The sequence below is a fragment of the Tubulanus polymorphus genome, chromosome 3 (genome assembly GCF_964204645.1).
Source record: "Tubulanus polymorphus chromosome 3, tnTubPoly1.2, whole genome shotgun sequence".
Taxonomy (NCBI): Eukaryota; Metazoa; Nemertea; class Palaeonemertea; order Tubulaniformes; family Tubulanidae; genus Tubulanus; species Tubulanus polymorphus.
The window spans coordinates 19,840,779-19,855,281 of NC_134027.1; the positions used below are offsets into that span (position 1 = coordinate 19,840,779).

At 29.2% G+C, this 14,503-nt stretch overlaps 1 protein-coding gene across 4 annotated transcripts in view; it reads right to left on the bottom strand.

Annotated features, from left to right (window-relative positions):
- Positions 1–14,503, bottom strand: part of LOC141902683 (uncharacterized) — a 46,456-nt gene that overhangs the window by 3,564 nt on the left and 28,389 nt on the right. For 3 of the 4 annotated variants that reach the window (XM_074790515.1, XM_074790512.1, XM_074790514.1), the window contains exons 2-3: positions 4,231–4,394; positions 3,899–4,008 (exon numbers count right to left, since the gene is read on the bottom strand). In XM_074790515.1, the coding sequence (XP_074646616.1) occupies positions 3,899–4,008; positions 4,231–4,361 (241 nt within the window). In that variant the 5' untranslated portion in view covers positions 4,362–4,394. Of the gene's footprint in view, positions 1–3,898; positions 4,009–4,230; positions 4,395–7,320; positions 7,342–14,503 lie in introns of all 4 variants that reach the window. The other variant, XM_074790513.1, reaches the window with a different exon arrangement.

Sequence of the window (14,503 nt, forward strand, 5' to 3'; positions counted from 1 at the left end):
CTATAACGCTGCCCTGACCGGTGTCGTCGATAAACTAGCACCCGCTAAAAATGGTTAACACCTGATATTATAAATGCCAGGAAACTGGAACGTAAACTCGAGCGAAAATAGCGTAAAACTAGATTGACCATAGATCGTGAAATGTGGAAACACCAGTCAGTAGTAGTTGACAGGTTGATGAAAACTGCCAAGATTGAACACTTCTCGATTAATTCTGACGATATAAAGAATGGTGACTTGTTTATATCAGTGAGAGCCCTTCTGTATGGACATGTTGGGACGGAGTGGCCCGATCATGATAATGCATCGGAATTAGCAGAAAACTTCAGTACATTTTCTGTTAATAAGGTCAGAGAGGCTTCCCAATCACTAGTACGTAGCTCAAATTTTGATGCCGAAACATACAATTGTACTACTTATCTCAGCTGCTTCAGAGAAATTGATGAACATGATCAATACAATTTGATTTCTGACACGAAACCAACAAATTGTGAGCTCTACCCGTGTTATGAAATGAGGATTTTTAGTTTAGATTTAGATTGAAGTAATAATATTAGATGATTACGATAGGACATTAGACTAGGGGAACTGGTGTTATTAAACAAATAAGAATTAGAAATTGTGTAGTTGCGATATTTAGGGACAGGATTGTATATAGTATAGTTAATGGATTATTATTACTAGACTAGAATAACTCTTAAAATCGGCCTTAAGCCTGGGGGGAGTGCTCGTCAGTGTGAACATCTGAGATTAGTTTGGATAACAATTCAGTTAATAATTCGTACATTAGCAAAACAATTGCTCTGACTTTGGCTCTGACACATTGACACTAAACCCTCTCAACCTCTTGACACCAAGATGTTTGGATCGTAGACAAAATTGAGAATGTTCACTCAGGCAGCACATCGAACCCTCCAATCGTAGATATTTGAGAAACTAATTCAACCAATAGCTGTATAATTTTGGATCATAGATTTTGGATAAAATAGGAATATTGTACAGAGATCATGGTCACAATTATTACGGGTCAGTCACTGCACGGATTACTTTCGCGACTGGACACGGCTTGAGCGATATAAAATAAAGAACATATAACGGAACGCGAGCTTTTACTTGGATTTATTCTTGAGGGAACTTGGTAAGTCAAAATCAGCATGTGCTAGAGTTGTTCTGCTCTTTACACAGTTCAATTCAACCTGCCTTTCGCGACTTATTAACGGGAAACCTAGCTACAGATATATACGTCATCAGAGGAGAGGATTCACTCATTAAACAACATTTCATTTCACTATCATCCTATCATCAAATCCATAAAATCCTTTCACCCGCTTCCATCTACCCTTTTACAGGTCTTCCAAGCGCTATTACTCTGTTCTGAATGTGGCATAGTTCCATCACAGTTTAAAATTGCTATTTTGAGACCATTACTCAAAACGCAATCTTTGGACACCAATTTTTTCAAAATTATCGACCTGTGTCAAACTTATCATTTCTATCCAAAGTCTTGCAACGAGTTTTCGCTTCTCAGTTAACTTCATTTTGAAAATAATTGTTTGATTGATGAATTTCAATCAGCCTATAGATAACGTCACAGTGTCGAACAGCACTTATTAGAGTACACAATTATATACTTCGAGCCCATGATGATAGAAAGTGTGTTTTCTTAGTTCTACTCGATTTAAGTGCTGCTTTCGACACTGTTGACCACTTCAAATTATTATCCAGATAGGAAAAGATGGATATTACTGTATCGCTCTAAGATGGCTTCCATCTTATTTATGTGGCAGGTATCAGAAAGTGTGCATAAATGGTTCTTTGTTCCGAGCCAGTTAAGCTAAATTATGGTGTACCACAGGGCTTGGTTTTAGGACCTTTGCTTTTCTGTGCTTATATTGCTCAAGTTTTTTAGGCATCTTACAACTGATTATCATCTATATGCAGATGATAGTCAGTTGTACATTGATTTTAACTTATCGGAACTGGTTTCTGCTTGTTCAGCTGCATCTGACATTGTAAATGAACTCAATGTTTGGCTCATAGATAATTTCCTTAAATTTAATGGAGCAAAAACCGATGCTCTTCTCATTAGCCCCACAAGCCTCAAAGTTCAGCTCCCTAATATTAAAATTATCGATACTGATATTTCCTTCTCCACATCGGTGAGAAATTTGGGGGTTATCTTTGATTCCAATTGCTCATTTAGGGAACACATTTCAAGCTGTGTGAAGTCTGCTGATTTTCACATTCGCAACATTGGTAAAATGCGTCAATATCTATCTGTTGATGCCACAAGAATTTATGTGCAGGCACTCATCACAACCCGTCTTGACTTTTGAAACTCTGTTCTCGCTGAATTACCAAAGTCCTCAACGAAACCACTCCAGCGAGTACGAAACTCAGCAGCCCGTCTAGTTAGTAAAACTAGAAAATATAAATCAATCAAACCTGCCTTTATGGAATTACATTGGTTACCCATTGGACAAAGAATCCAGGAAGAAAGACAGTAAATATTTGGATGGATATATGAAAGCTGTGGGTACTGGAGTGTGTAATGTGTAGTGTAGTGTGATCTGTGTGCATTTGTGGCCAGCACACAGATCACATTGTTCATTCGGGTTTGGTCCAGGACTCGCGAGATTTTCAACAACACGGAAGTAACGTGTAATAAATGATGACTTGAATTGCATGACTAACTACCACCCCTCATTATTGTTGGAAAACTAAACGTTCCGCACTGACTAAAAATTAGTTATAACATTTTAGAAATGGCCAGAATTTTAACTTAGGTTCTATCTCATTTTTATTTCACAATTGCGATTGGTATAAATTTTTTTTAAACGGCCGTTAAGGCTTCATGTTTCGTCTGCAATTCACTGCAAATAGTTACGCAACTACGCACATTTCAGTGTTTTTGGCAGCTGTACACTCAATCGGCACCGTTCGTGACTAGCTTCACTGCGGAATTATCATTAATTAACATCGCCATATCACATCATCAACTTATATTGTGCCTTAAAACCCTAACAGCCGAAATAATTGAAATGCACACACGATTTATATCATTGAAAATTGAGAGAGTGGCCGTTTTGTGTTCTGCTGCTTCGCGTAAATCCCGCGCGGTGGCGCAACCGCGCGGAGTGGGGCCGATACGTCAAGTACAAAGTTCTCATTTTCATCTGCCAGTGCATACATAATTTGGCTCCTAAATATCTCTGGGACCTCATTCATATTCATGTCCCTTGCCGCCCTCTCCGATCTTCTGCTTTTATCTCACTGACAGTCCCTAGATACATTAGAAAGTGTATCGGTTCTCGGGCCTTTTCCATCAATGGCCCGACCTTGTGGAATCAGCTTCCTGGAGACCTACGGTCTATAACATCTTTGGAGATCTTCAGGTGGCAACTTATACATTTGCTCTTTGATGAGGCTTCTCTGAGTGGTTTTTTTCATGAGCTGGATTTAGCGCTATATAAGACACTTATTATTATTATATACTGGACGTTCAGATAATTTGTTGAAGAGATGTCATAAGATGTACTAGAGAATTATACGCCGTCCAAGTTTATTGGCCGCCCGCCTCTTGCAGTGATTCGAATGCAAACGAAGGTATATCGATTTATGTTACCCTTTTTTATATTTCAGGTAGTTGGGGTAGGAGGGATATCATTTTTCCAGGTTCTTTAAATAATGCATGACTGGAGACTTTAAATAATGCAAACCTCGATCGCTTTGAGCTAGTGGTCATTCTTAGAATAACAGTCAAAATCCATCTTACTGGTGTAAGGCTCTTTTGATTTCTCAATTTTCATTCCGGAAATATTTAACCTGCATGTACTAAGAAGTTCATCCTACTAGCCATCTCGGCCTATTTGGCCTGTCATTTGGAAGCGTTACTTACCACCGTATGTTGGACAATCGCTTATTCTAACGCATTTTTGATCGGTCGTGTTCACTTTACAGCCGGCTTCTATATAGAACGAATACAGAGCCGGCGTCCCGTGCACACATCTGCAAGAAATATATATATATTGAAAATGTAACGCTTCCTTCAAATCGATTGTCTCCTTATCTTATTTCCCCAGCTCTGTTGTTCGTATGGTGAAACTACGGTATATATCACGGATTACGGTTTACGGAAAACCCCAACTTTAAGCCTCGTGACTGTGAATATGAGAATCATGAAATAGGAAGATTTCCAAATAATTGTCTGTGAATTTCGTTGGAACTTACTCGAGACCTCCGGGCGGTTTGATTTCACTTATATCGGGAGGGTTTGGAGGATCCGGAGGGCGTTCGGGTCTTGTTGTTGGGTGGCCGCAAGAGACACCAATAAGTAAAAACACGACGGCGAACAGACACATTTTTCGTTCACGATTAAGTTGTCAATCTTCAGACTGAAATAAATATTAAAGACTTTATTTATTGAATTATTTTTTTTAATTATCCATAAAGCGTCCACTTTGTATTAATACAAGTCACAGTAGAATTGTAAGAACAAGAGGTCTAGGGATACATGCCCGCTTTGTGAAATGCTTGATAGTCTAACAGTATCAATAGTCAATGCCTCCTATAGTGAGCATATAAAAGAAACCAGTGACTTTAAAACTCACCAAACTCATAAAGTTTGGTATGGGATACTGGTCTATAATTAACTGGGGTAAAGATATGCCTAGGATACAATATGGATATACCATGTAATTCTTCAAAATAAAAGTAAAGCGCAGCTAATATCAATCCTCCAGCAACTAAATAATGCTTTAAATCACTTTTTCCAGTTGGAATGAAATCATTCATTTATTTAGGAAAAAAATTATAAGATTTGAAAATATTTGAAATATATAATTAAATATTTACTAGATTTGATTCTAAGTATTTCATCGATTGATTTAAGTACTTTAACATTTGAGATTGAATACATTTATTAGACAACCTAATCTATTTTCAATATAGAATTATTCCACTTTTCATAGTCTTTATGTTTAATTGTTTGATAATGCTTTGATTTATGTGATCATGAATATTTGCCTCCTCAATAACAATACACTTTCGTTAGGATTAAATTTTGTAAATGCATTATCTAATTCACATTGCAATCCAATATTTGATGAATTTTCATTTTAGATAATTTGCTAATTATCAAAATTAAAATAATATAATTTTCGTTTTTCAATTATTAATTTTATCCTATCATTATAATCTTAAGAAATTATTAAATCACTTTTTCTTTCATTAAAAGGAGTTTCAAGAAAATTTATTATTTTTTCATCTAAATTACCTTTATAATTTAAAACTATTAAATATTTAAAGATTTTTGACGCCATCATTTAAAGTTTCTATTAGTTCAGTAATTAAATACGTTTCATTTAATAATATTTCGCTTATTTCAGTAATATTATCAATTTTATGTCTTCCATAGACTATATTTGTTACTGAGATATACTTTTTAATATTAGATAGTGAAAATAAGTTATTAGTTTATAATATATATTTCTTTAAACTCACAGTAGAATCGTAAGAACAAGAGGTCTAGGGATACATGCCCGCTTTGTGAAATGCTTGATAGTCTAACAGTATCAATAGTCAAAACTATATATAAAACTATATATATACTGGATATTGCCCAATTTATATATACAATTATATATATATATATATATATATATATATATATATATATATATATATATATATATATATATATATATATATATATATATTTAACATTATATGAAATTGAGCAATATCCAGTAACTATAAAAATGATACCTCAAATAGAAAAAGTTGATAATTTAAAAATAAATGTATTCGAATTAATGCAATTACCAGAGGCAAAAGGTGAAAATATTAAAAATTATACATTAGAAGCTTTATATTTATCAGAATATAATGAGATCTATTATATTATAAAAAATGATGAAAATGAACATTATATGTGGTTAAAACCAATAGATTTATTCTTTAGAACAGAGAGTGATTTTAACAGTCATAACAAAATATATTTATCTAGAAAATGTTTACCTAAATTAAGAACTGAAAATGCATTACTAAAACATAAAGAATTATGTGATAATTAAGATTTTTGCAAATTAATAATGCCAACAGAAAACGATTATAAATTGAAATTAACTAATCACAAATTTGAAAATGTAGTACCATTTGTAATCTATGGGGATTTTGAATCGTTGAATAAAGAATTAAATGATCAAGATAGAAAAGAAATATATAACAAAAAGCAATTTCTAAGATCAATGGACAAATGAAATGAATTAAATGAAGACATAATTCAAGACCCACCAATCTTAAATACAATTTAAAAAGTTCATCAAAGAGCTGCTGCTTATGGAATTTATATAAAATCAAATTATCCTGAATTATATGAAAGTCAATATATATAAAAAAAAATAATATTGACTAAAGAAGATGAAGTTGATTTTAATTATGCAACTCATTGTTGTTATTGTGAAAAACGTTTTCATTCATTTGATAAAAAAGTTAAAGATCATGATCATTTAAATTCAAAATATCGTCGAGCTGCTCATGAAGATTGTAATTTGCAAGCTAAAACAGTTAATTTCGTACCAATATTATTTCATAATTTATCAGGCTATGATACTCATCTATTTATAAAACAATTATCAGGAAAATTAGGCGCAATTAATCAAGAAATAGAAGAATATAATGCTATAAATGATGCGAATATAAGAAAATATGATTTAAACTATTAGCTAAGACATCTGAAAATTACATTTCATTTCAATTTGCTTATTTGAGATTTTTAGGTTTCTAGTAAGTTTTTGAAAAATGAGTATGTGGAAAAAGAAGAATTTTTTAATAGAACATTAAATATTTGGAATCATTTTAAGATAAAAAATCATGGTGAATTAGTAGATTTATATTTAAAATCAGATGTTATGATTTTGGCTGATATTTTTGAAAAATTTAGAGATTGCTACTCTAGTCCTGGTTTAACTTGGCAATGTGGTTTAAAATATACTAATGTAGAATTAGATCTATTAAAAGACATAGTTTTATTATTTGATAAATCAATTATAGGTGGAATTAGTGGTGTTATGGGAGATAAGTATTTTAAAGCAAATGATGAATATGAATTATCATATATTGACGCCAATAATTTATATGGTTGGGCAATGATGCAATATCAACCATACAAAAATTTTATATTAACAGAAGTTGAAAATGATGATAAAACTGATTGGGAAAGCGCAATTATGAGTTTTAAAGATGATGCACCTATTGGTTATTTCTTTGTAGTTGACTTAGAATATCCTGATAACATAAAGTTTAAAACAAGAAACTTACCTTATTTCCCAGAACATTTAGCTGCAGATTATAGAATACTCCTAATAATAATCCTAAAGATTTGCTATAGAATATAATGAGGAATTCTATATTCATGCAATAGTGAAAAGTAATACTTCAACCAAAGAAAAGATAGTACCAGATTATGTATTAAATGCAAAATATAATCTAAGAAAATGGTTCTTCATTGGATTCTACGCAGCAGATGGTGCTAAAAAATTTACGAGTTTTCCAGTAATAATATTTGCACAAAAAGGAAAAGTTGGTGTATCAGGATTAAATCTATTATGTAATTTATTAGGCTTCAATATGAATATTGAATTAATTAAATCTAAACCAAATTGTTTTAATTTAAGACACGGAGAAGAAGAAATAACTGAAGAAGTTAGAGATTTATTTGAAATATATAACCCATCAGATTATGTTTATGATTTGTCAACTGAAGATGGAACATTCAATTCTGTGTTTCCATTAATTTGCGTCAATACGGATGCATACATACTAAAAGTCAAGACAAATAACATAAAAAAGACTTAAAAACATTAAAACATCATTTTGACTTAAGCAATTATCCAAACGATCATGAATTATTTAGCAATGATAATAAACAAATTCCTGGAAAGTTTAAAGATGAATTAGGGGGTGATGAAATGATTGAATTTGTTGGGATAATGTAAGAAAAATGTATAGTTATAGAACTAAAGATCATGAAGCTAAAAATTTAAAAGGAATAACAAAGCATGTGGTTGATAAACATATAGAATTTCAAGATTAAAGGGTTTATATAACTCAATAGTAATGAAACATAAAATGGATTAAGATCAGAAGATTACGAGATTCATTAATGAAGTTGAAAAAAACTAGCTTAAATCCATTCGATGATAAAAGATATATTTTGGATGATGGAATAAAAACATTACCTTATGGTTATTAAAACGTAAAATCAGCATCATCATACTCGAGTTCACTATTGGCTTCTACATTTTCATCTAATTGTTTTTCTATAAATTCTTTAGGTTCTTCCATTTCATTTTTCTAATTTAAATTAAATTCTATATTATTCCACATTTCCACATCTCGCTCTTTTTGTTTCTTTTTATTTGTTAATTCATCAAATGGAATTATAATATCGATGTTCAAAAAATGTGCAATTTTATTCAAAAAGAATTCATAATTGATTGAATCTGTTATTTTATTCTCCACGCAATATTTCGATATGCTTGTGAATGTTTCTTTTATATTTTCCATATCTTCTTTTGTTAATTTATGTTTTTTCTAATAATCGTTAAATAATAAATATAAATACAGTTTCCTTTCTTTTGTGTTACATGTTGATGGAATAATTGTTTTAATCATATCTTTCCTAGTTATTTCACCATTTTTATTTTCTATTAATTTCATTTTTCAAGCCATTGCATATATTCTGGTGTATGATCTTCTATTGAAAATATTTTAAAAATTTCATCTAGATATTTTAATTTTGGTTCTATAAGAAAATCTCTAGTTTCTTATATCTAGTTTTTTCATCACCCCATAAATTTCTTTGCCATCCATATTCATTACAAAATATCACAGAATCTTCTTGTTTTAAATACTCGTAAATACATTGTGGGCATTTTTTTCTATCATATCTTGGCAATAGATGTTCATTAAGTTCTTGGTATTTACTTACGTTTTCTTTATGTTTTATGTTTTATTGAATTACTTGTTGTAATAATCAATGTACAATATTTACAATAATATGTTTTATTTTTTTATTCTAACTTTGCAAGTGTTTCTGGTAACGTTTTCTCATATTTTATTATTTCTAATATTTTATTTTTTCTTTTCATTAAATTCTGTTTCAAATTTATAAGAAATTGTATTTAAATGTACTTCATTTAATTGGTTTTTCTCCCAATCTTCTATATTTTGAGGGCTAAATTTTATTCGACAATGCTCACAGAAATGATTCTTTATATCATTCTTGTCATAAAATATAAAAGGTCTTTTCCAAATCATTTCAGGTTCAGTTTTAACAGAATTATTAGTACTTACGTTACTATCAACATTAACCATTAAGTTATTAATTTTACACTTCTCGGAATGTTTTTTAAAATAATTTCTAGAGAATGTTTTATTACAATTTGGACAGTTTATTTTAGGGGGTTTATAATTTTCATCATTTTTTTTCATACTTCGAGCCACATTACTTTTTCTTTGTAGTTTACCACAAATTTCAGATTGTATCTTCTCGTCCATTTATGTAGGAGAAATTTTGTTCCGAGGTAATTTTTTTGTGTAATAAATAATGGTTGAATTAAAAAAATTTAGAATATATGTTGATTCTCGAAAACTTACAAATTATATATATCTCATAATTTACTAGTACAATTAGATAGAGAATTTAAAAATTGTGTAGATTTAAAATAAGTAAATATAAGTTTATGTAATTCTTTTCATAATATATCGGATAAAAGTCTTGAACATTTATTTTTTTCAATTTTTATTAGGAATAAGAATTAATGGAATCATCTATCTTTAAAACCAGGATTAAATAATTTAGAATCATTAGCGCAAGAAATTGATACAAAAGCTCTGGTTAGATTAGGTAGTGATGCTGGATTTAACATTAAATTTTTAAAAAGTGATATTTCTAATAAAATGAAGATAAGATTAACTCATGATGAAAGACATCAATTTTTAGTTAAAAAACCTGTAGCAAAACTGTTAGGAATTACGCCAGATAAACTTTATTCAAATGTTGATACTACACCAAATATAATCCCTTTTACCCACCTTTATATTTATTGCAATTTAATTGATCCTACAAAGACATTTGAAGCAACTAAACATACAATTTGTAATTCTGGTTTATTGAAAATTCTACCATTAAAAATGTTAAACAATTTGGAACACAAATAAATTATTATTTAGCTGAACTATTTAGCTGTGATTTCAAACCTTGTATTTCACGATTCATTCATTTCAAATTAGAAGTAAGAAATCATAATGGTTACTTCATTGATTTAAATAATTTTCCTGTAATTTATGAATTAGTCATAAGATGTAAAGAGTAATTTTTTGATATATAAATATGAATATAACAGTAGGACCGAGTATATGTTTTGGATTTGATTTTAAACGTGAAAAAGAAATGAAATATAATATCAATGATGTCATAACTCATATCAAAAATACTGCATTTTTTAATGAAACAACATTTGATAATGAAACAACAATACATAAAGAAACTTATAATGTAGAAAAGATAACTGATCTAATTAGGGAATCTTTAAGATTTTATGAATTAGATGAAGATTTTATCATTGATGATATTTAAAGAATAATAACTGAAATATATTAAAATGAAACTAATAATATTATAAATGTTGAAATAATTATAAATAAGATAACTAAATATTTTGAAGATTGTAATTTTCTTTTACTTAATAAATGGCGGATCAGAAGTGGATAATAACTGGTTTATATAATGGAGCATTACTATCAGTTGGAACTGTTGGTTATACAATGATATTTTAAAAAGTATTTAAAATGGGAAGTATTAACGTTGATAGATTTGATATCGATGATATTTTAAAATTAACATTAGCAGTTACTTTATCTAATTTAACAATTGATTATTTAGTAAAACAAAAATATATTCCTCCTATTGACGGGTAATTTTTTTGTTAAATAAATGGCATCTGCAATTATAACTATTAAAGGATCGGCAATTGTTAACGCTTTAGCATTTACATATGGTGGTTATTTATCTAAACATATTGATAAAAACGGTTCATTATCAGAACAAAAAAGACATAACTTAGCATTAGAGAAATATGATAAAGCAGCAGAAGAATATAGAGAAAAGAGACAAAATCATATGGATTATATTAATAAAGATTTATATAATCCAAATATTTCACATAGAAATTTTAAGTCAGTCGATGATGCTATGAGTTTATATAATGCAATAACAAATAAAGAAACATTACATCTATATAAATCTACAATATCAGATTATTATACCCCAAGTAATGAACAAAAGAAATATGAAATAATATGGATTTTAGGTGGAACAATTATTGTTATATTTGTAGCATATAAATTTACTAATTAGTAATTTTTTCATTATATAAATGGAGGATAAAATTGATGGTGTTGATATTATTCCTTATGATATAAATAAAACTAAATTAAAAACATATTTAGAAAAAAAAATATTAGAATTTGAAAATGATTTAAAAGCAAGAAAAAATATTTAAAAAGCAAAATTATATATTATTTTATTATTAGTGGTTCAGTTACAATTAGTTCTGTGATAACATTTTTGTAATATTTTCACCATTAACACCTTTAGCTATCTCAATTGGTGTGCTAGTATTATCATCAAGTGTTTTAACCGTAATGAGTTCAAAATCAAATATAAAAAGTAATAAAGAAAAAATTAAATCTAATACAAAAGAAATAAATAAATTAAAAATACATTCGATTATATGATAAGTTTAAATGGTAATATAACAATTGAAGAACAACATAAATTATTAAAAGAATTAATTGATTACTAATTTTCTTATTATATAAATGGTAGATAGTTTTCCAAAAGCATTTCAATATAATAAATCAATTAAATATAATATTCCAGCAATAGATTTTGATAAAAATATTACATATAGAAATGAAGTTTTAAATTAATTAATTAATTTAGATATATATGTTACTGAAACTAATAATTCTAATGTAAAGATGGAAAATTTCATGTATACTTAATTAATTTCTAAAAATTGAAAGATGAAAAACAATGGTTATTAAAATCTAATATGAAGTATTGGCAGAACTAATTAAATTTTGCAATTTATTGTGCAACAACAGGATGTGGAATAAGTTGGAACGACCATTTAGATAATTCAAAATATAAATTAATTCAAAGTTTATTTAGATTTCATACATACTTTCAAATAAGATTAATATTAAATGAATTAGTGTCCTTTACCAGAATCTAGATATTTTAAAGAATAAGATAATAATATTAATCCATCAAAGTTTTATATAGTTTGCAATGAATTTAATATAGATGTAAATAATTCTGATTTTCGAACAAAAATTGGAACAATAAGATCAATTCCTTGTCCTGAAAATATTTTACGATATTGCACACTTCCCATACCATCTAATAGTTTTTATAATATCTATAATAATAGATTAGGTTATGGTAAAATAGAAAATATGGATTTGAAAACATTAAATTTCAATAAATTACCGAAATTTTATGATAATTTAAAACAAGAAAACAATTATGGTTGGGTTTATTTCATTTAAGAAAATAGTGAAGGTTTTACGAAATCAGGTATACAAAGAATAAATCAATCTATACGAACATATTTGATTTGTATATTAGGATTACAAGTTGAAACAAGATCCCCAATAATTGGAAATTTAAATACATCATTTGATAGACAAAATAAATTCAAAGTTTTATTTTAAGATTCTATTCATAATGATAAAAATAGATCCATACCAGAAAATATAGCAAGATATCAAAATTATTTAGATAAATCTCATGTAAAATTAAATTATTGTATAGGTCCTAATTTATTAATAATTTCTGATGGTTTAATCTTAAAAATTGGAAATATAATTGGTTATAATAATTTGATTAAAACTGCAACAATAAATAATAAGTTTATCACTGCTTCAAAACTAATGGAATGTGAATAAATCATCAAAAAAATATTCAATCAACAGAAACTAAAACAAAGAATATTAAATTAAATAATGATTCAGAAATTAAAAAAACTGATAATATTCAGCATGAAATGATTAAAACTAATAACGATAATAAATCACATGAAAATACTAAATTAGCTATAACTTGTATAGGTATTATAATATGATGAATATTATATTTAGAGTTTCTGCTGCTTTCGCAGAAACCCTCTTGTAATTATTATAAATTTTCCACTTTCTAGCCAAAACTTTTTCATAAAATGTAACTCCTCTCAGATTCGACCACTATCAGTTTATAAACGTAATTCACATTTTTGTCAGAAATAGAACTCAGTGCCTGACCATTTCGAATTTGCGTATAGTAATTTATTATGAATTAATCCCGTGTAATTACCGGGTCTAAACAGCGACAAGAATAAAGCAAAGCATTGTCATCCATTGATAAAAGTACATCCTGAAAAGCCTACAAATTACCGGACGACCTCGAGCGTCAAACTCAACCGTAAATCAGGAATTCAGACTTAGAATTAGTCCGGATCCGTCATTTACTGCGGACAATATGCAGCCAACATGGCGGATGGTTGAAATCATTTTCAGCTTAAATTTATCGCAAGTTTATGGCGAGTTTTAGGACTTTAATGAACTATGATCCCTAAAATGAGTCAATTGATTTATTCTATTAGTAAATCAATTTACATTGGCTACATTTCCTGAAGATTTCTGGCTCAAATTAACGTAATATGGACAGGAATGGTAGGGATTTTCCTATGGAATTTTACTTCCGCGTTCACTTGACGACTCGAATCGATGACAACGACAGCAGAGCAGAGTTTATGCAATTTAAGGTGAGGATCCACTAACCAGGGAATGTAAGACATGATTTCTTGGTCTAACTGCAGTTAAGGTTACCTTTCCACTGGGTGGTGCTATGATATGAGTACATGATAGCAAATGAGTTCTCGGCAAAGCAATGATCATTGTTGGCTACCTACTAGCCTAATGCCTAGCTTTTTGAGGGACACGCCAAGAATTGATTTAGGCCCTTAATGTAGTGTGTAGAGCCATTGGAAAGCCTTAGTAGTTAGTAAGGGACTGGTTTACACTTATGTATGCGACTATTTATTTCGATTACTTTCTCGATTACTTTGCTATTGGTCGTGGAATGAACTGGTCACTACGGTTTTCAATTCCTTTGCCGATTCTTGCAGCTGGTGGGAATATATTTAAACCACAGTGTGCAAATGTACGTTTCAAATTAAGCGTCTCAGATGCTGTAAGTACCTGACGTTTTGTGTAATTGTTTTTTTTCTAAATGTCATGTTTAAAATATTTGGACCAGTAATCAGTCGTGCTAGTGTACATGCAGAATTAAGGGTGTATGCGACAAATAAGGAAAATACAGTTAATTTCCCTGTTTTCGGCTTAATTTTGAAGTAGATGAAAACCTGTTTTCTTTGAATTGAAGCCACGGGAA